General features: G+C 41.2%; 1 protein-coding gene across 1 annotated transcript in view; it reads right to left on the reverse strand.

Moving 5' to 3' along the window:
- Nucleotides 1-20,813, reverse strand: part of DGKQ (diacylglycerol kinase theta) — a 109,075-nt gene that overhangs the window by 66,847 nt on the left and 21,415 nt on the right. The window contains exons 2-3 of the mRNA XM_037373287.1: nt 15,693-15,772; nt 4,984-5,083 (exon numbers count right to left, since the gene is read on the reverse strand). Coding sequence (XP_037229184.1) covers nt 4,984-5,083; nt 15,693-15,772 — 180 coding nt within the window. The remainder of the gene's footprint in view (nt 1-4,983; nt 5,084-15,692; nt 15,773-20,813) is intronic.

Here is a 20,813-nt window from a genome sequence, read left to right on the forward strand (position 1 = left end):
GATTTAACCAAATCCAAAAAAAGCTGAATGTTAGAAGCATTAACAGAAAGTTCTCCTGCATCCAAATACCACCAAGTCTTGAGTGTAAAGTAATGGTCTTCCTGAAGCAATACTCCATTCCCTTTACAAAACCTTTTGCAAAGCATACTGCAGAGGAAGCGGGCACAAGAGTGGGTGCAAAACAGCTGATGCTTTTCTGCTGGACAGCACCTCTGTCCATCCATGGGGCTGTCAGAAGCAGGAGTCAAGAGACAAGACCCCAGCCCCAGCAAAGTAGGAGGGGGGCACTCCCACCAGAACAGCAGCAAGGCAAGTAGCACACCCCTCCTGATGGCAGCCAGGAGCCTTGTCTCGCTCACAGTCCCACAGGAGCCCGGGAGCCACAGCAGAGATCAGATCAGCCACCAACCCACGTGGCACAGCTGCACCAGCATGAACTCGCTGGTGTTTGCAAAGTGATAATGACACACGCTGACATCAGAACATGCAAAATGACCGGAGGACATAATTCCTGGGAAGACTGCAACAGCCAGAAAGCATGTTTTACTCAGGAAATAAATACTTTTTATTGCCAAATGACACTCAATGGATTTAATTTTAAACCTGACCAGAATAAACCAGTATGTTAATCTCAACGATTTGTCCAAGGTGTGTCTGCATATGGCAAATCACCATTTCATTGTCAGGAAAAGGAAAATAATAATTTTTTCAGCACACCCTCCTAAGTAAACTTAACATTGTCTTCCAAAATACCTGTTCTATACTGCAGCTGGAAGAAGTTTTAGTGAAGCCTATGAAGTTTTAGGCAAGTTTGGTTTTGAATAAAGTACCTTCATTATTTAAAAGCTGACTTGAAGTATCAGAAGTGAAAGAAAACAGAACCTACAAAAAACAACCAAACAAAAAAAAAAGCCACCCAGCTAAATTATTATGCTGCAAAGGATCATTCATTAAAAAAAACAAAACCAACTAAAATATCTCAATACTTAGCTTCACTACTGCAAGAGTTCAGAAAGTTCTCTATGGACGTCAGACAGAGATGGATGAAAAAGATCCTCCTCTAGCTGCTTTTTACAGACTTGTGTATACAAATACTCTGGGAAGGCATCTGATTTTTTTTAGAGTAAATGAAAGAAAGAAGCAAGCATCAAATTCCTCAAATACTTTTTTTCTGGTTTTGTTTTGTTGAACAGGTTACTGTTCCAAGGACATCACAAAAAACTGAAGACTGTAACCTGAAGATTGGAAGGTGGCAACTGTGCATGTTACCTACATGACATGAAAGTATCTTGTAAACAGTATTTAATTATATAGAGAAACCACCTTATTTTAAAATCAGTCTCTGGTCTCTAGGAAAGGTGATCAGAACTAATCCCACAGAAGACCATGATCTACCACCACACCAAAGCAAAGCCTCTTTTAACAGGGCTAAGTCAACCACAAGCTTTTACATACAATGCCCCACACCATACGTCTTCACTGAGCTCAAGAACTTTTAGATGAGGGGTGACATGGTCCCTCCTCCACTCACACTTCTCCATATCCATAGATACAACAGGAATATTTTACAGTGTTGCCAATTCAGCTACCACTCAAGTTAGATGCTTTGAGTCATATCCTCACTAATGGTAAAAGTTTCTGTAGACCATATTACAGCTTGAAGGAATGTCCTGGTTTCAGCTGGGATAGAGTTAGTTTTTTTCTCGGCAGCTGGTGCAGTGCTGTGCTTTGGCTCTGATGTGAGAACAATGCTGACAGCACACTGATGGTTTTAGTTTTGCATTTACACTAAGCCAAAAACTTTTCAGTTTCTCAGGCCCTGTCAGCGAGAGGGCTGGAGGGGCACAGGAAACTGGGAGGGGACACAGCCAGGACAGGTGACCCAAACTAGCCAAAGGGATATTCCATACCATATGATGCCATGCTGAGTATAAAGGGGGGGACACCTGGCATTATGGTGTTTGTCTTCCCGAGTAACCATTACACGTGACGGAGCCCAGCTTCCCTGGGGATGGCCGAACACCTGCCTGCCCATGGGGAGTGGTGAATGGATTCCTTGCTTTGCTTTGCTTGCGTGGGTGGCTTTTGCTTTACCTATTAAATTGTTCTTACCTCAACCTTCGAGTTTTACATTCCTTTCTGATCCTTCTCACCATCCCTCTGGGTGAGAGGGGGTGAGCAAGCAGCTGTGTGGTGCTGCGTTGCCAGCCAGGGTGAAACCACAACAAGGAATTAACAACATGTTGGGGTTTTTATCATTAATTCTGCTAACACAGGCACATACTGCTATTTGCTATACATGTATGTATATATGTAAGAACAAGACATTTTTTTTCCCCCTTGGTTTAATTCACATCTGCTGCTTCTAACACCAAATCCAACTCAGTAAGAAAATGCGCGCATGTGAAGGACAGGAGCTGTCACAGGAGTTAAACCCTTAAAATAGCTATCCCACTGATAGAAATGTTAAAGCTTTTTATATGTTAAGATAAGTCAAATCAGAGCACCTACAAAAAGAAGTTTCATCTTTATCAGCCTTTCCATAACCCTCACAATTCTTTAACTTTTAACAGAACAGTGGTCTTCTGTTCAAGCTAGTCATTAAAGTGCTGAGAACTCCTTCATTATTGCCAAAAAACCAAGTTGGTTCATTTCAAATACATAAACTTGGCAGAATAATCTTTAAAACATTAACTGCCTCCCTCTCCAGTAAAATTGCTGCTCCTGGTTGATGTTTAATAAGAAACTTTTGTAAAGGATCCAATGCTAAAAACATGTTTGGGTTACTCCCTTTCTTCTTTTTTTCTTTGCAGTCCTTCTTCTTGTAAAAAAAAAGGGAAAGCAACTCCCACCATCATGAGTCTGAGTTCATCTGTTACCCAGTGAATTCTACAGCAAAAATAGCTGTCCAAAGCTATTAATAATTATCAGCAGAATTTGGAGGCCAAGCGTTGTCATTTTTTCCAGTAAGTGTTATGTACTTATCTCACCAGAGTTTAATATACATGCATGCTCATTTCTGACCACAGATGCCCCATCATGCGCCCACAGCGTTTAGTAATTTTCTATCTCCTGTCAAGGAAAATTTATTTTAATGTAAGAAAGTCCAACAGAGACTCCTGAAGAGTCCAAAACAAATTATTTGAATTATTTTAAAAGTACATCTAATGATGTTAATAATTTGCTTAGAGAAGTTAACTTCATCTTAACCCTCTTTTCTACCTGAATTACGGTAAAGATTCAGGAAAAGTTCTTTAAATTTCAGTATTCAGTAGAGAACATCATAATTAACAGTAGAATTGTACTATTAAGCTCAGTTATTAGAAGGAATCAAAAAAAAGCAAGGAAGTTCAACAATTCCATCTGGATTGAAAAGCCCTACAGCTTAAAACAGCTAGCTTCTAAAACAAATTCTGAAAGTATTTTTGAAGAGTAAAGGAAGAATCTTGTGCATTTTATGAACCTCAGCTGGAAAAGTATCAGAGAAACAAGTTGTAGACTCACTGGTATTCAGAAAACTGGATAGCAAACAAGTCACTCCACAGAAAAGAAGAAAACAATTTAATCCATGCAAGGAACGTCATTCAGAACCTTCACTGAACCAGAAAAAAAATATGTCTGGGCATTTGTAATACCTAAATATAACATTCAATTTCACATGTTTCTTGTTTAAAAACACTTAAATGGAAACATCTGAAAAAATAAATATTCCCTTGCATTGGGTACAATGCTAACACAGTAGAATTAAGAGAGTAAGAAAATGAAAGCAAAATTTAGAAAGCTTCAACTAAAATCACTAAAGTAATTTTCAAGAGTTAGGAGGACATAGCTAGCAAAAATTTTCTTTCCAAATTCTCTCTCATGCCACACAGGTTCTGAGGCTTATTAAGATAGATCATCAGAGACAACTCTGTGGTATCTGTAGCTCTTTGACCATCCCACCCACACGGTAACTATATTAAGCGACAGATTTCCACTAGTCAGAAGAACATAGTTTAGATTCATTATGGAACTCAGAAGACCAAAGCAGAAACAAAAAACACTGCACCATTGTAAGTCTAAATGCCCTGATCAAAAAGAAATGTTTCCCACACACAGAGGTGATCGTATTAAATAAGACATTATCTTTAGCATAACAGCAATTTTGAAAGCATCTCAAATCCCTACAGAAGTGATTCTTCTCTCAGTAGACCCTATCTTTTTTTTGAAAGTCCACAGGTAATATTCCTTTAAAATACTGAATTCTATTCAACCTCACAACATCAACTGAACAACTACCTGATATTCAAGACAGGGGAGACAAGGGAGAATTAAGCAGCTGCCCCATGTCAAAAATCAGTCAAGTACTTATGCTAACACATATTCCAAATAAAAATTCTGGTGTTTGGTTGATTTATTTAATTAATGTTTTTTCAGAGGATCCATGTCAGAACATTCAGAGCAGTATTATTTTGACAAATAATATTTTCAAATATCTTTCCATTCAAGGCACTCATTGCCACTACAAGCAATAGCTATCTGAGACCAGTAACACAGAAAAGTTATATTCCATTCTTTTGTAGAAAGGGGGAGGTTTTAGAAACGTGAATACCTGATGATTCTCTGTATTAACAGCTCCCATTGGAAACAGAAATAAATTACCTCAACAGGAGGAGTCTTTCTTTCGCCATAATAGCTTCTCATTCTTTGCATATCTCAGGCATGACTTCATTACACACGATCAACATCACAGACTTGCTCAGAGTAAATTGGACGAAAGATGAAAGAGCACACACGTTTGATAAAGTCTGTGGTTTACTGAAGATTCCTTAGTTTGAAGTACACATTTCTACAGTCAATGAGTGGATGATAAACAACCCAAAAAGTCTCACAGTGAGCACATGTATGTGTGTGTGTATATATATGTAAGGTGTGCAATGCAAGCAAAGTGTACATTACTGGATAACACACAGGCAGCTATACAAGTAGGGTTTTTTAAGTTACCTTCACATCGAAAGGCAGATGACTCTAATGACTTTCTGCACACAGTGCAAAACTTTCTTTTGTAATGTCCTGGAGGGCCAAAACAGTGTGCAACTGGAACCTGCCAATGAAGAATGGATAAAACATCATCATCCACAACTTTCAAAGTGCCAGTTACAGTTCACAGAGACTGCTTTATCATGTAAGACAGGTCAGTATATACAACGTAAACTTTACTAAGCCCAAGAACAAATATACCAGCAAAGCATTCTTGTAAAAAAAAAATAGTCCATACTTAATAATATATTTGAAATACTTCAAGTATTTTTTTCTAAAAATATTTTTTACATTTTCCAGTTTTAATATGTAATGTATATATTTTTAAGTGCTGTTCAGCTTCCTGATGTTTCACACTGCCACAAAGCCAAACGTTTCCTGTGGGTTCAGTACTGTGTGACTTACCTGAAATCACAGTTCCTTTCTGTATTCTTAACCGAATCAAGGACAATTGAAGAGTAACAGTTGCACATGTACACAAAATACCCTAAAGACACACTCAAGCCAATTTCTAAAAGCTCTGTGCTGTCACAGTCTGGTACTCTCCACATGCCTTTCACCTCTTCTCTGAATACAGCCCAGCCAACTGACTGATCAGGGCAAAGGCATTGGTCCCCCCCTGCCCCTGCAAAGCACCACAGCCTGGACGGTACAGAGATCCAGCTCTTGAAGTACATCCATACTGAGGTTCCTTTGACTGTAGGTAGAAGATGATACATTTCAACTTCCTCTTGCCAAGAGCTGTACCAACAGTTTTAGCAAATGTATTTCTAGCATACTATTCACTTATCCTAAAAAGGTAGAGTTTTCTTCTTGTTTAGTGATTAATAATGAAGACTGGAAGCGACAGTACCAAAACAACAACAGAAAAAATGATGAAAAATGCACAAGAAACATACTTGAGCTTTATACTTGTTCTAGAGACCATTCTTCCTGCAAGACACACATCTTCATTAAATTGACATTCACATTAGATGGAAGAAGCATAATTGCATCTTTACAATTCTATAATCCAAATGACTTCCATAAAAGTTTGCCACAACTTAGGTATTTAGCATTGTGCATCTCACATGCCCTTCCTGATGTGACAAACATACCAGATTTATCTTCTGGTTCTTGCATCACAAAGAAAACCCCATTTCTACTAAAAGCTGACAAATGTTTACTTAGGTGCGAAATGAAATAAATCATGCCCAGTAAAAAGTTAGAAATTATTTAAGATACACATACAGATATCTACTTTCCCTCCCTGATGTACTAGTAAACAACCCTCCAAAGTTATTGAGCAGGATTTTAATTTCTCTCCTTGTGTATTAAGAGTTTTCCTGGGAATATCTAGCAGCAAATCTGACACATACTGGGATCACAGAATCTGATGACCCAGGAAGTTGCTTGCACTTACAAAGGTATTATTCCCACCAGTGCTTCTGCCTCTGAAAGCACGGAGGCAGTTACACTAAACAATCCTATACTTCAAGCAGGTGCAATGAGTAAGAGTAATAAATTTTGCCAGACATAACACAAGGAGAAAGGAACATTACTGAAAGTTTAGTTAAGAACAATCACTAATCTCCAAACTGCAAAGCACATGGTTCCTTCCGTCCTCCTCAGAATTAATCTTTCGGAGGCAAAGGAGGATGAAGAGAGGTATGAAATACACCTATGTTGTCAGATGTGAACAAGATCATGCAGAGCAGTTGTACAGTGACGCAGTCACGAGCTCATTGCCTCAGCAGACTGCACTGTCTGGAGGGATCCTTGGTCCCTGACTCACCAGGAAACTGCCTGTTCAGATCCCAGGCTCCTCGCCACACCTGGCTGTCAGCCAGCCTACAAAAAGGATTTCATATCAGTATCTCCAACGTGATATATTATATAAAATATCCTTGCCTCCAAAAGCTTTGAATTTTTACTTTATGTAAAAGTTCAGGACTTAAAACTACAGACAGACTATGCTTTGTGGTCTGTCTCCTGCTCCTGTCAATCCACACAGAAACTTCATTCTCTTCAGCCCTCCAGCTCTAACTGACACAAAGTTCAGGGTTGGCTTGCATTATTTATTTATTTATTTATTTAAGATCAGAAGAGTCATATAATGCCTGCTTATAAAACGAATATATAACCTTGGGGAGGGGTGGTGGTGGTGAACCCTGGAGAGACTGGGGAGCTGTAATGAAACTATCTCAGATTAAGGCTCATAATCCCTACCCACTTTTATTGCACTTTCATACTTCTTCAGGAGAAATGAAAAACCAAACCTCCCTGTAGAGTAACATAAAAGTTACCTGGCTCAGCTATTCTTGAAGTAAAGTGCCAGAGCTGTTTTATTGCTCTAGCCATTCTAAAAATAAGAGGAAAGTCCAATTGCAGCTTGGTGGGAGAAGGCCACTTGCCCAAAGATCATTCTACACCATGAGTTCAAGTGCACGTCAGCACAATCCCAGCCAGACACAGCAAGTGGGAGGAGTACTGAAAAGGCCTGATGGGATTTTTCCATGAAAGCTTTTCTGCACATCTCTCACCTTCAAGTCATCTGCCTGCCCTACTCGTGCCACAGCCCCAGGCACAGCAGAGCCAGCTGTCCTGTCCCCAAGGCAGCAGTATTCCCCTTGAGATCAGACACAGACAAGACCTCCTCTATCTCTGGAGTGGTCAATAACCTCCTCTGGACACCCAGCATGGGCATCTGATCCCCTCAACAACCCATGTTTGAAACACAGAGAACTTTCCTTTCCCTGGCCATGAGTCTGGCTATTTTATCTTACAACTGGCGTAGAAATGCAGGCTTTTCATTACTGTCACAGAAAGGTTCTGCTGAAAAAAAAAGGACACTCCATATATCAAAGTAGAGTTTTGTGAAAAAACTGCTTCTTTTGGGAAAGACTGTAAGAAATTACTTTGACAGGAGTCAAATTTATTCAGGGTCTGACTGTACTTATCTAGAAGACCTGAGGGAAAGATACCAAACCTAAATTCTGCACGTGTTCAGACCCTGGTAACAATCCTCCGAAGTCTCATGTCACTGTGAAAAAGAAGGGAACAACTTGCTGATTGAAATGTCGGGTGGAAAAAAGAAAAGGGGAAAAGAAAAAGGAAAAGAAAAAAAAAATCTGTTCACCTTAACTTCTTCCTTTCTGAAACAAGCCAAAGAAACTTTATTTATTATGAATGGTCTTTCTAACCTGCTTTCAAAGAGACAGGTATAAAACCACTGCAGAGCCTGGTGGGAAATGGGATGGGAATAAGATGGAAAAAGAGAAAAAAAAAAAAAAAAGCAAGTACAACATAACGAAATCATCTATCACATGATGTTTCTCCTTACAGCTCCCTATATTTCTTTTGTTGCCAAACAAGTTCCAAGCACCCAATACATAAAAAGAACCAAAATTCAGACCAGGAAAGCCAGTGAGGCAGCGTGTCAGAATCTGAAATGTTAGGCATTTTTCTTTAATTTATATCCACCTGTATGAGTACAGCAAAGTACAGACACATAAGACAGCCTACAGAAGGAAAGTTTAATAATTGATGAGAGTTTAAAACTGCTTCTCCAATATAACTACTTAAATTACTTTATGCAAACCACTAAAATTGATTTCTGCAGAAAAATACAGAAAATTTCTGCTAGTAATACCATTAAATGACATCTAAGTGCCCTTACAGTATTGATCAGAAGCCCATCAAAAGACAGCGATAACACACCAGCATAAGCTCCAGAATGACTGCACTCTTGGACAAGATATTGCTAGTTCCTATTTTGTTTCCTGCCACCTGTCAAGAAATCCAAAGCATTACAGAACATACCACATTTCTGTAAAAGTCTGTAATGGCCTGTAACAAAATTTGAACCTACAGAAAAAAAACTTAGAATCTAACTCTCTCAGCGCAACCTGTGCAAGTGTATAGCATTTCTGCATCATAGAGAAAGAACAGCAACAAACTGCTCTTAATATCCAAACTTTGGAAAAAATAGAAAGAATAGAATTGTTTTCTTTTGGTAGTGCTTTTTGAAATTGTTCCTCATCCTGAAATGTCACAGGCTACCAAGTATATAGATAACAGCAGGCCATGAATTTAAGTGCTCTTTTCCACTGCAGTGGTATCACTACGCACAGAGCAGCCCAGCTACCACCCAAACCCTCTAGTTTGTGAATAGAGTCAAGTCAGGTCAAATCTTACTGGTCTGCAACCTTCTGGACACCTCAGTGGGGAAAAACACAGCTCCAGGAAGGCCAATTCTTCAACCAGGTACAGCTGCTTTTGTACCAACTCAGGGAGAAGAAAGTGTTTAGCCTGAATCCTGAACCAGACTTGCAGGCTCAAAGGGGAACAAGAGAAATAGACATACCAAAAGCCCGTGACAGCTGCTGTCTTGGGCAGTCTTGAAAAAGAACAACCTACTAAAAACTGTTACTCAGCCTGTATCTAAATATTATTTTGCCCATGTATCTCCTTCCCCATTACATTTAAAAAAACTCACACTTGGACTTTGTAGGACACTGGAGAGACCAAGAAAGCAGGGTTGCAGGACCTACAGTAGTGTGGGGCTGATCAGCTTCCAAGTCGGAAAGGGTATACAGAAATACAGACACAAACACTTTCACAATAACCTCCAAAGGTTGAACGAAAGGAATTTAACGTAAGGTCACTGGTTTTCCGTTCAAAAACACTGGTGTTTTAAGGACAAGCACAACCAGCACGGAAGCAACCATGCCCATAAGGGTAGTCAGTCACATGCCGTCTTTCACAAAGACTCAACAGAAGGACAGCAAAAATTGCTGATACAAATTAAAATGGTGTTTCTGAAACAAATGGAGTCTGATGTTTACGCTGCAGAAGTACTTCCTTATCTAACACTCCTAGGGTTCACTTCGACACCAAACCCCTTTGCTCTAGAGAGGTAGATAAGGTGATCACATCCGAGTACACCCGTGATTATTCTGTCCAGGTTGCCTAGACCACAGCCTCTCTGAAAGCAGCTAACAGATTTGTGATTTGACTCTTCCCAGTACTGACGTCTTTTCAATTACCTACTTATTACTCAGTAATCACAAAGAGCTCTTTTATTTGCTTGAAACCTCTCTACTTCAGTAGCAAAGGATTTCTGCAACTTAAATATACTGCATGCAGCTGAATACACTCTATTTCTACTTCTGCCTTTTAGAGACAATGTCTGTCAATTACTTGTCAGTTGTGTCCAAACTGACATTCTTCCTCTGAGTACCTGATAAGTCAGTTGGTGCTAAAAAGCAACTTTATGTACACATGCCGTATGGAAGTTCTGAAATCAGGTAAGAATACAAAGTTAAATGGTGTCTCAGCATATCATAGGACAGAAAAGATGAGAAAATCAAATACTTATCAAGTTTTACCTGGGGCTAGGGCAAGGGAACAATGCACACCCCTATGTGACCTCACCTTAACCAGGAATGCTTTTCTCCATCCTACAGATCTCTGTGACAGGACATTAGGCGTTATCTAAAAGCCCTCAAGGACCCTTTACGATGGGAACTACACAGTGAATTCCATACCATTCCAAATCAGGAGTATATGATACTTCTACTAGAAAATGAGACTTGTGTAAGAGCTTTCCACTGCAATTAAGAGTTGCTTGGACTAGCTTTTTTTGTTCTGGAAAGAGAAAACGATATGCAAGAGACAGTCACTCCTTGCTCTTACTGCTACAGAGAAGATCAATGTTGACCTCCTTCTATCAAGATAAACAACTAAAAGAAACAGACACAGTGGCATCCCACACCACTTCTGAACCTGAAGGGTAACTGATACAGCTATAGGGCTCTTCTGGGAGTTCATAGGCTACCAGGCAGCTTGCATCAAGATTCAATAGAGCATAATAAGCTCTCCTGAGTTGACCTCAGGGTTAAAGGGACTATCATTCTGGGGAGGAAAAGGAGGAAGGAAACTTCGGTGCAGGGCCAAGATTAACAGCAAGCAGTTTTACACCTCATTTGGCTTCTAAATAATGCCATGTAGCTGCTACATTGCAAGCAACCGCCTTGCTGAAACAATGCAGGTATAGGTCAAGTGCTGAAGAACTAGACGTGGACCTTCCTGGTGAAGGTGGTCAGGGCTACCCAGCAAGCACCCAGGTCAAATCATAGAATGGTATGGGTTTCAAGGGACCTTTGGAGGTCATCTAGGCCAATCCCCCTTGCAATAAGCAGGATCTACTACATCAGGTTGCTCAGAGCCCCGTCCAGCCTGATCTTGAATGTTTCTGGGGATGGGGCATCTACCACCTCTCTGGGTAACCTGTTCCAGGTTTTCACCACCCACATAGCAAAAAATTTCTTCTGTGTATCTAGACTGCATCTACTGTCTTTTAGTTTAAAGCCATTAGCCCTTGCCGTATCACAACAGGCCCTAGTAAAAAGATCGCCTTGAGGTACAACCATTATTAGGACTCTCTGTGAAAAAAACCCTCACACTAGCAAAGCCTCTTTATCATGGACAAATAGAAGAGGAATAATAAAGAGACAAAAGAACTTAACAAAACTTGGGTTTACAATATATAATATAAAAGAAGAAAAATATTAAGCATGTATTTTGTGAAGTTGAGTCCATGTTACAGCTCTAACTCCACTACCACCATCAAAAAGCAGGAGAAAATGTCCCTTGACTGATGCATGCCAAATACACAGTAATTTGAAAAGAAGATGTAACAATAATACGCCAACCAGCTTATTTACAAATATTGCATTTCAGCCTGTCTTCTACAGCAGTCTTCTGGGAGAAGTAGTAAATATTCAGGAAGCATTCATTCAAGCATTTTTTTTAACCCACACCGATGTAAAACCCCCAACATCTGCAACTACCACCAAAGAATGATTTTCTAAAATTGGATTCTGATGGGGTTTTTTTCCCCTATGTTCTCCAGAACTCCCACCCAAACCAACCACATCAAATTCTCCTTCCCTGCTTCCCAACCTTATTCCCATTTGTTAAAACACTTGAGCCACTTGTAACAACATTCCTTAAAAGCTAATTCTCTGAGGCAGTCACACAAAGATCCCTCAGACATTTCTGACAGCTGAATGAGACCGGGGGACTTATTATTCTAAGGCAAGTTAAGCAGTAACCAAACCTTGATGGTCTTTGTCTCACACTTAGTTGGACCTTCCATTGCTTCTTGGGCAGGGAACAGGGGTAGGGAAAGAAAGTAAACAAACAAGAGGTTGTGTCCCAGTACAGAAGTACTTCAGTGGCAGAAAAATGAGATGCTGCTGTTGTGTGTTCAAAGTACAAAGTGTCCAGTACAGAACAGATTATCAGAAGCATGGTTAGGGGGACTTAGTGTAACCCAAGTACCCTTTTATTCCTCTCTTCTACTTTCAGTTCATGAGGAAATGACCCAAATAACCACCCACACACAGCTGAATCCAGCAGCCATAGGGAGACACGCAAGTCAGCAGGCAACTGCAACACCTGCTTGCCCAGGCAGAGACCTCGTCAAGCACCACAACCTTCCCATTAACTATCACAACTCATGAACACAGCTGCTATCCACATCCTGAACTACAAAGCCAAGTTTTATTTTTAGCATAGAAAGCTTCAGGAGAAGCTGATGACCTAAACCAGCATTTTTCCATTCTAGACAACCTGGCTTTAAGAACAAAAGCACACAAGAAAGTTTCATGAGCAGCCTGTCAACCCTAAGGAAAAACAAGCATAGCAAATGCCCAGCTTCAGTAAAACCACGTTCAATATACTATCATTTCCATTTAGTTTGCAAAGAACAGTTATACAGAAAACATATACACACTTCTAGGGCAAACTTAAGAGTAAAAAATTTGTAATACAGCTTCAATGCCAACCTAACATGGGAAAGTAAAACTTGACATTTCACACCCAATCAAAGAGGTTTTGTTTTCACTGTTACTCTGTTTTGTGTTGGGTGTTTTGGGAGTGGGTGTCCCCATGTCTGTCCGTCCCCCCCCTTTTTTTTGAACATGTATCTCAGAGTAGAAACATAAGGGAATGTGGGAAAGAGAGGGTCTGCATTTGGTACAGTTGCCAAAACCTTACCAGTGGAACAAATCATTTCCCCTGCAAACCATAAAACCGTAAGCTTGTTCAGAAGACTGATCCATGAAGTCTTATTTTGCAACATCATGACCTGGACCCAGTCTAGAACACTGAATACAGGTGATAATGATTAATAATAGTGGAAAAAATGTTCTCAAGGCGAACAAAAAGAATGATCTGAGACTGGATGCAATCATGGCATGGTTGTGACTCTGTGGGCCTTTACTTGACACTGGGAAGGAAACCCTACTCTCAGGAATAAAAGTTTCCATGAAACATCTGCTGAAAAATTATCATCTGACAGTTTGATTTATTATCAAATGATACAGACTCTGATGAGGTTTAACAGTTGCCACCTTCTCTAGATGAAATCCAGGAGGTTAAAGTAAAAAACAACAACTCACCATCTCATTTCTGTAATATACTGAATATTGACGTACTAGAAGCAACTACCAGAAAAAAAATCCCACCAGTGTTCCCTCCTACATTGGACCTTTTCATAAAGAAATAATAAATAATCTGAAAGGAGAGAAGGGAGATTAAGAAAATAAACTTTCCACACATTCTCTAAATGATTACCATTTGCTTTTTGCTCTGTTATGGTTTTTAAGCAAATGCCAAGTTCAATATTTACTTCGACAGAGCCTGCACGCAAAACGACGTCTCCCATATGGCAGACTTCACTTGCACAGCAGACCCAGGATTAATGAAACTTAGATGACCACGTCAGGGAGGACAACACTGTCCAGAAAGAATAGCACAATCCAGTATTTTCAAAACATAGTCATTACAGCTCAGCATGGATAACACAGAAGACACTTTGCAGCTAAATACAGCAACACTGAACTGCAAACAGCTTTTGAGTGCTGACAACCACTCAGATAAAACAAATTCTACTGCTCAGCAACAATAGTTAATTTTATGTGCAAACTATTAGATAAAATTTATGTGTTGGGGCAGGTAAAGAACGGGGCGGGGACTGGTAAAAGAACAAAAAAACCCCACACTGACATCCACAACTAATGCCAGTGGAAGCATTAGTAAGTTTAAATGCAGGATTTTTACCATGCAAAGGCAAAGGAACAAATGCTATTTTTAACAATGAATTATATTTAGAGCACATTCACAAAAGAAGCCGTCACAAATGTTTACAGCTCTAACACTCTGAATTGTTTCCCAGTTGGATTTATCATCCCCCCAAGGGCCCTTGCAAAGATACCTATATCATCTGACTCTGTTCCTTTTCCCATGCTACAACGGCTGCCAGCGTACTGCAACAGTAGTAGTTGCTAATTCCTAGCAATATCATTTCTATCTATGTGTCCCTTTACCGCGGGTTCTGAGAGCAATTATTTCTTACTATTTCACTGGCAACTTCCTATGTATTGGACAAGTTTTTTTCACCTAAGTTATACCTCTCAAGATGAAAAGTATGTGGGGAAGAGGAAGTGTGTAGTAAGCCTAACAGCATGATCATTTAGACAAAGCAAATATAAGGAAAACAAGTGGCTGGCTGATTTCTCTCTATCCAATTCATGTAACTTCAAAATACTGTTTCAGACTTTCCTGTCCTACCCCCTGTATAGGTTTCCACAACATAAAGGAATTTGTAAAGCTTTCTAGGATACAAAGAAGGGAAGCAGATCTGCTTCACAGGTTCCCAGGTCTACACAATGTGTTCCCATAAATGTGCTTTTAGTCAGAGAAGTCTGTAATGTACATGATTCTGATTTTACAGCCGTGTTTCATTTGACTTTTGGATATGGCTCTTTAAGGTATTTGTAGTGTTTTACTACTTCTCCAGTAAGTTTCTGATCTCCTTCCCCTTTTTTCCTTTTCTGTCATCTTTTCCCAAGCGGATAATACACTTTGTCTTCTCATTATTTTAACTTCTTAATGCCTTAGTTGCATCCTATTATCTTCTTTAATGTTGATTCATCTTTCAGACCTTTTAAAAACAATCTCTTAAGCATGAAGTCTTGTGGGAGAGAAAGTCACAGGGCATCTGAAAGCAAGTACTTTATTAATTACCAAAATAAATAAATTTGAGTTATTACCATCAGCTGAAGTCCTGCCCTCAGATTTTTTTTACTTTGAAATCCTATGCTTTTAATGCAATGACTTTATTCTCTGGACACAATAAGCAAGCAAATTCTTAAGGTGCAGCAATCAACAGAGGCTAAACACAGCCCCTTCCCTAGACAGAGAAGCTTTAGTATTTTCCCAGTAAGATGCAATTGCTGTAAAAACATTGGTGGCGTACAGAGAGTTCTTCTTCAGTATGACACACGGTACAGTTTTCTGAGAGGACTGATACCAATCAGTTGGCCCGCTACGTTATTGCAAGGCTTCCAGGTAATGACACACAAGTAAGAATATCTAGTAGTATTTAAAGAATGCAAATAACTGCTCTTCAAAAGACAGACTATCCACAGCTGCCCATAGCAGGGACTTTTCAAAGGAGATGAAACTTTGCCTTTGAGTGGCTACAAAAGCCTTGGTGATGACTAACACAATTGATTGAAGGATTACAACACCAACAAGCCACTACTGTACTACACCATGTTCAATAGTAATAAATTTGTGCCATTATCCCAAGAAAGGGAAAAGGCAATGTGTGCTTTACTCACCCTTACAAGGCTTGGAGCAATACATGAGCATGGTATCTTGACATTCTTGAGGCACTTCTCATGAGACATGAAGTTGCAAACTGTGGAAATAAAATAAGAACCGTGAGCAAATCTTCACAAATAAGGGATTTTGTGAGAAACAAAACAAAAAATGATATGGAGTCAAATACAATTAGGAACATATCTTTTTAATCACACTTGCTCTCCCCTAGGTTTGAGGATGTACATGACTGCCACACTTCAGGCAGCGCGTGAACTCCATCTCACTTTGTTACTAAGGCATTGGCAATGGAAAAGAAGAAGGGTTTAAACCAATACATTACAGGCCTACAGCGAGTCATGCCCTCCCACACCTTCTCCCCATAAGCACCACAATGAGCTCTTAAATTTCAAAATATATTTTAAACAATCTAAAGTCCAAAACAGCTTCTTCGATGTAGCCAAAGCAGATACACACATTTGAAAGTAAACTTATTCTACAAGCTAATGCGTGTGACAGGAATAAATGAGAGAAACCACAGTACTGTTACACACTGAGACTAATGGACGAAGGATACTAAATTAAAGGTCACCATTTGCATGCAGCTTTGAAAGTCAAGAGCAACTAATTATTGCTTCTACTGTGGAAGCACAGGTTTAGAATTCCACCTGATCTCCACAAAGTACGCTTTCAAGCAAGACAGCATTCGAAAAAATCCATTCTCATCGGGATCATATTTTCCATAGCTTCTTACCATGGATTTACATGATGTTAAGCTGTTCCAAGAAAACAAGGCATTCTTTATTCCATTCCCACCACCCTGCATTAATGAGGAGCTAGTAAGCTGTGCAGCTACAGCTTTAGAGTCCTCCTTATTTCAGAACTACCCTTAGCAGTTCCAGCGCAAAGCCTTACACAGATGCTCAGGCTCTGACCTCGTGTGGAAGCACAGACCTCTCCCCGTGCCTGCTGTTGCTGTACACAGGAGGTTTTCACACATGCCTGCTTTTCAGAAGCATGCTGTACTGCTTCCTAAGTTTCACCAGGAATGGAGAAAACCCCTATGCACTTCAAGCTTCCCATCTGCAGGCCATTGCCACCAAAAGCAGACCATTTTCCTTTCCTCTCTTCTCCCTTCTCCAGCTCATTGACTTCCGATTTCACAACACTGCTGCCTCCCATGCCAACTCAAGCATTAAAATCCAGATCCACTTCTCTGTGATTTACCGCTAGTCCATGCCAAGCAACCTTTCCTTTTATCTGGCACAAAAAGAACGATAACCTCTTTCACACTGGCGCTCATCTTAATGCAAGCAGCAGGCAGACATTTGTTTTTCATTAGTCTGCAAATCAAAAAGAAGTAGCACTGCAAGTCACCACTGCGTATAAACACATTATTATTCATCATCCATGGTTGAACGCAGAGTGATTACTGCATTGATGAAAGGAAGTGGGAACGGAGCAGATCCAAACCTTCTGCTGGGTGCTGTGCAGTATTAAGTGCATCTCTAAGGTTGATAGCATTCGTGACTAAATAAGGCAGGTAAGGGGTGGAAACAGTCAATGAAGGGATAATAAATCAGATTCTCAGAGCTGAAAATGCAGATGCCCAAGACAGTTGTACGCGGTCACTATGGAGGAAGGAGCACACAGCCCATCAGCATGTAAGAGACCAAAGAGAACAAAGGGATTGTCCAGGCAGAGGAAACAAGCATCTCCTATTCCAGAACACAGGTATGACCCCACACAGAGAACTGGTGAATTCTTTATCACACTTACGTATATTACAACAACATGGATGTTGATGGACATAACCTACTCTCTCCTCAGGTCTCCACAGCATTTCTATGGATGCTTTCAGAAGGGTCAGCTAGTTGCTGTGAGAACAAGTCTGTAAAGGTTGCAGGAGAGATGCTCCCTGCCCACTACTAGCTAGTCTGAAATGTACCATATATGCCCTGTCACTGACAGAAGACATCTGCCCCAGTCTTTTCCCTGTCTCAGGTGGTGCCTGAAGCTCAGCTGAACCTGTCTAGGTCAGGAGGGCTGGCCCCTGCAGGCAGAAGCATGGTGACAAAGGTTCCCACAGATCCAACCCACAAAAGGCAACAATATGAAGCTTCAAATATAAATAGGCAGCTGTCAAGAACTTCATAAAGGGGTGAGAACTTGTCAAGGAGAAAGCATCAGTGAGTAATGAAATTCAGTGAAATGGCGCAGTTTTCCTTTGTTTTTCTGGTTCAGAAGCAGGCAAACTAGAAAGGAAAGCACAGAGCAAGACGCTACAGACTGCTCCCATAAATTTTATGATCGGCAAGAAGCAGCTGGCAACTGAGGTCTGCAAGACCAGTATCTCCAAGTGGCTACTGGCTTGAAGTGCACATACAGTAACTCAATACACAGGTTAACCAAGCCCTACACAAATGCCTCAGGGAATTCAGAAGGCTCCGAATCAGCCGACAGATGTGAAGCTCCTTCCATGGGCAAGGATCTTGAGAGATGATGTCCATTTATTCAGACAACTCAAGTTGTGAGTTGTGCCTGAACACAATACCACTCAGTTTTCTCTTTGTGGTGACAGAAGCAGCAAAATACGGCCCTGCATAAAGACAGCATCCCATGGTTCAGCTGAGGAAACATCTCGTGGCACAGAAAAATAATACTGAAGACTTATTCAAACCAGCAATTTCAGAAAAGCGGTAAACCAAAAAGTGAATAAAGGTTTCATGCAAGGAGAAAAACAGGAAGGTGCATAAAGCTTTTAACTGCTTGACTGCATATCAAGAAAGAAAACACAAAATAATGAATTTCCAAAAATTTTGTGGAAAAGATTGAAGTATTTGCAAAAAAACAATTAAGAAATATCAAGAGACAAATGGCAGGAGATCAGTAGGGTCCGAACAGAGACTGTAACATTCTCCACAGAAGATTTTCACATGTTTTTCAGTAGGTACTCACACATCCCTCCTCTGCCTGTCACATGCTTCAGATTTGGCAGGGAGGATGCACACGCTGCAGCTACATTTCTTTTTCCTGTCCCACAGAATTCCTCAGGGGGTGCACTAACTCTTACAAGGCACCATTTTGCTTCTCTTTTCAACACTCCCCAAAAAAGGGGGGGGGGGAGGGGCGCAGAAATGGCAGCAGGCCAAACTGAAGTATGAACAGTACTGGGGGGTGTGAATTCTAAATTTGTGTCAGTAGCACTGGAGAGGGAATGCAATTAAGCCTGAAGTTCTGACAGCCAGGAGAGGTTTGGTGTTTTTTAAGGGATGGTCTTTCACCAGGAAAAACAAGCCAGAAGATGCTGCATGAAGTTTCAGAATACGAAATGCAAAATTTGAGGTAAAATCATTTAGCGGAAGAAGACAGGCTGTTCTATTTATAGGCAGAAGATTTCTCCATACAAACTCAGTGATGAGGCACCAGCCCATGCATCTATGGATTGTCTAAGTCACAACAAAGCAATTTCAAATGCAGCTTTCAGATGCTGTATACAAAAGTGATGGTTTCACTAAGGTGTGAAAGGCAGGAGCACTCAGTGCATCCTTTAGTTAAGCATTTTCAGCACTGCCAAAAGTACCTGACAGTATGGATGAAGGGAGAGACAAACACTTGAGGTGTATTGGAAGAAAACAGTGCCTGCAACCTTCACATTGGACTTTCAATACAAGGCATCCATATCCAGGTTTAAACTGAATGGAGCTATAGCATATTGAGGGAAAATGAAGAGAGGCAATTTCCAGATACACTGACAGAATCCACAAAACATGTACCTGCAGATTTGGGGGACTTTTCATGGTCTCTCTGAGCACCTAACTATATGGTCAGGTGTACAGCAGCAACAATATTTGACAATTTTCCCTTGTTCCCCTCCTCTATTCAATAATAAATTACTTCAATTATATGAAAAATTAGATATTCCCAAAGCACAGCAAGAAGCCAGGTGGCCATCAGGCACCACAGGACTGCTCCATGCCCACACCAACCATGAGATGTGGCTTTACAGTGGTCTTTGCCCAAGTGCCTTCACTTCCTAGGGTTACTTCCCCAGTCACATTTTGTTTGACTTGGTAATTTAAAAAAGAAAAAGGCAATATATATGTACAGCAACACACAGTGAATATACAGCCAGCCGCTCTCCAACATACACTTGCAAGGAAATACAAAACATCTCCCTCAGCTGTCCCTAGGAAGGCAGGACATAAAAGCTGGGCCCTGCAGAGGGACCTGGTCAGGCTGGAGCGATGGGCCCAGGCCAGTCGTGTGAGGTTCAGCAGGGCTCAGTGCCGGGTCCTGCCCTTGGGTCACACCAGCCCCACGCAGCGCTACAGGCTGGGGCAGAGCGGCTGGAAAGGGCCTGGTGGGAAAGGGCCTGGGGGTGCTGGGTGACGGCCGGCTGGGCAGGAGCCAGCAGTGTGCCCAGGGGGCCCAGGCGGCCAGCAGCACCCTGGCTGGTGTCCCCAGCAGTGTGGCCAGCAGGACCAGGGCAGTGACCGTCCCCCTGCACTGGGCACTGCTGAGGCCGCCCCTCGAACCCTGTGTTCAGGTCTGGGCCCCTCTCTGCAAGGGGGACGTAGAGGGGCTGCAGCGTGTCCAGAGACGGGCAGCGGGGCTGGGGAAGGGGCTGGGGCACAGGTCTTGTGGGGAGCCGCTGAGGGGGCTGCGGGTGTTTAGTCTGGAGGCTCAGGGGGGACCTTGCTGCTCTCTACAGCTGCCTGACAGGAGGCTGTGGGCAGGTGGGGGTTGGTCTCTTCTCCCAGGTAACAAGTGACAGGACAAGAGGAAACGGCTGCAAGTTGCGCCAGGGGAGGTTTAGATTGGAGATTAGGAAAACTTTCTTCACTGAAAGTGTGGTGAAGCATTGGAACAGGCTGCCCAGGGAGGTGGTGGAATCACCATCCCTGGGGGTATTTAAAAAAGGTGTAGATGCGGTGCTTAGGGATGTGGTTTAGTGATGGACTTGGCTGTGCTGGGTTAACAGTTGGACCTAATGATTCTATGATCGCTATAACTCATGAGCTGTGCAACACTTGTTAACAAAGCAACAGCTATTTACACCCTCCAATATGCCACACTTTTTCCAAATAACCCTTTTTCTCTGTCCTCAAGACAGACTTCAAAGCAGAATCCAAAACTTG

The sequence above is a fragment of the Falco rusticolus genome, chromosome Z (genome assembly GCF_015220075.1).
Source record: "Falco rusticolus isolate bFalRus1 chromosome Z, bFalRus1.pri, whole genome shotgun sequence".
NCBI lineage: Eukaryota > Metazoa > Chordata > Aves > Falconiformes > Falconidae > Falco > Falco rusticolus.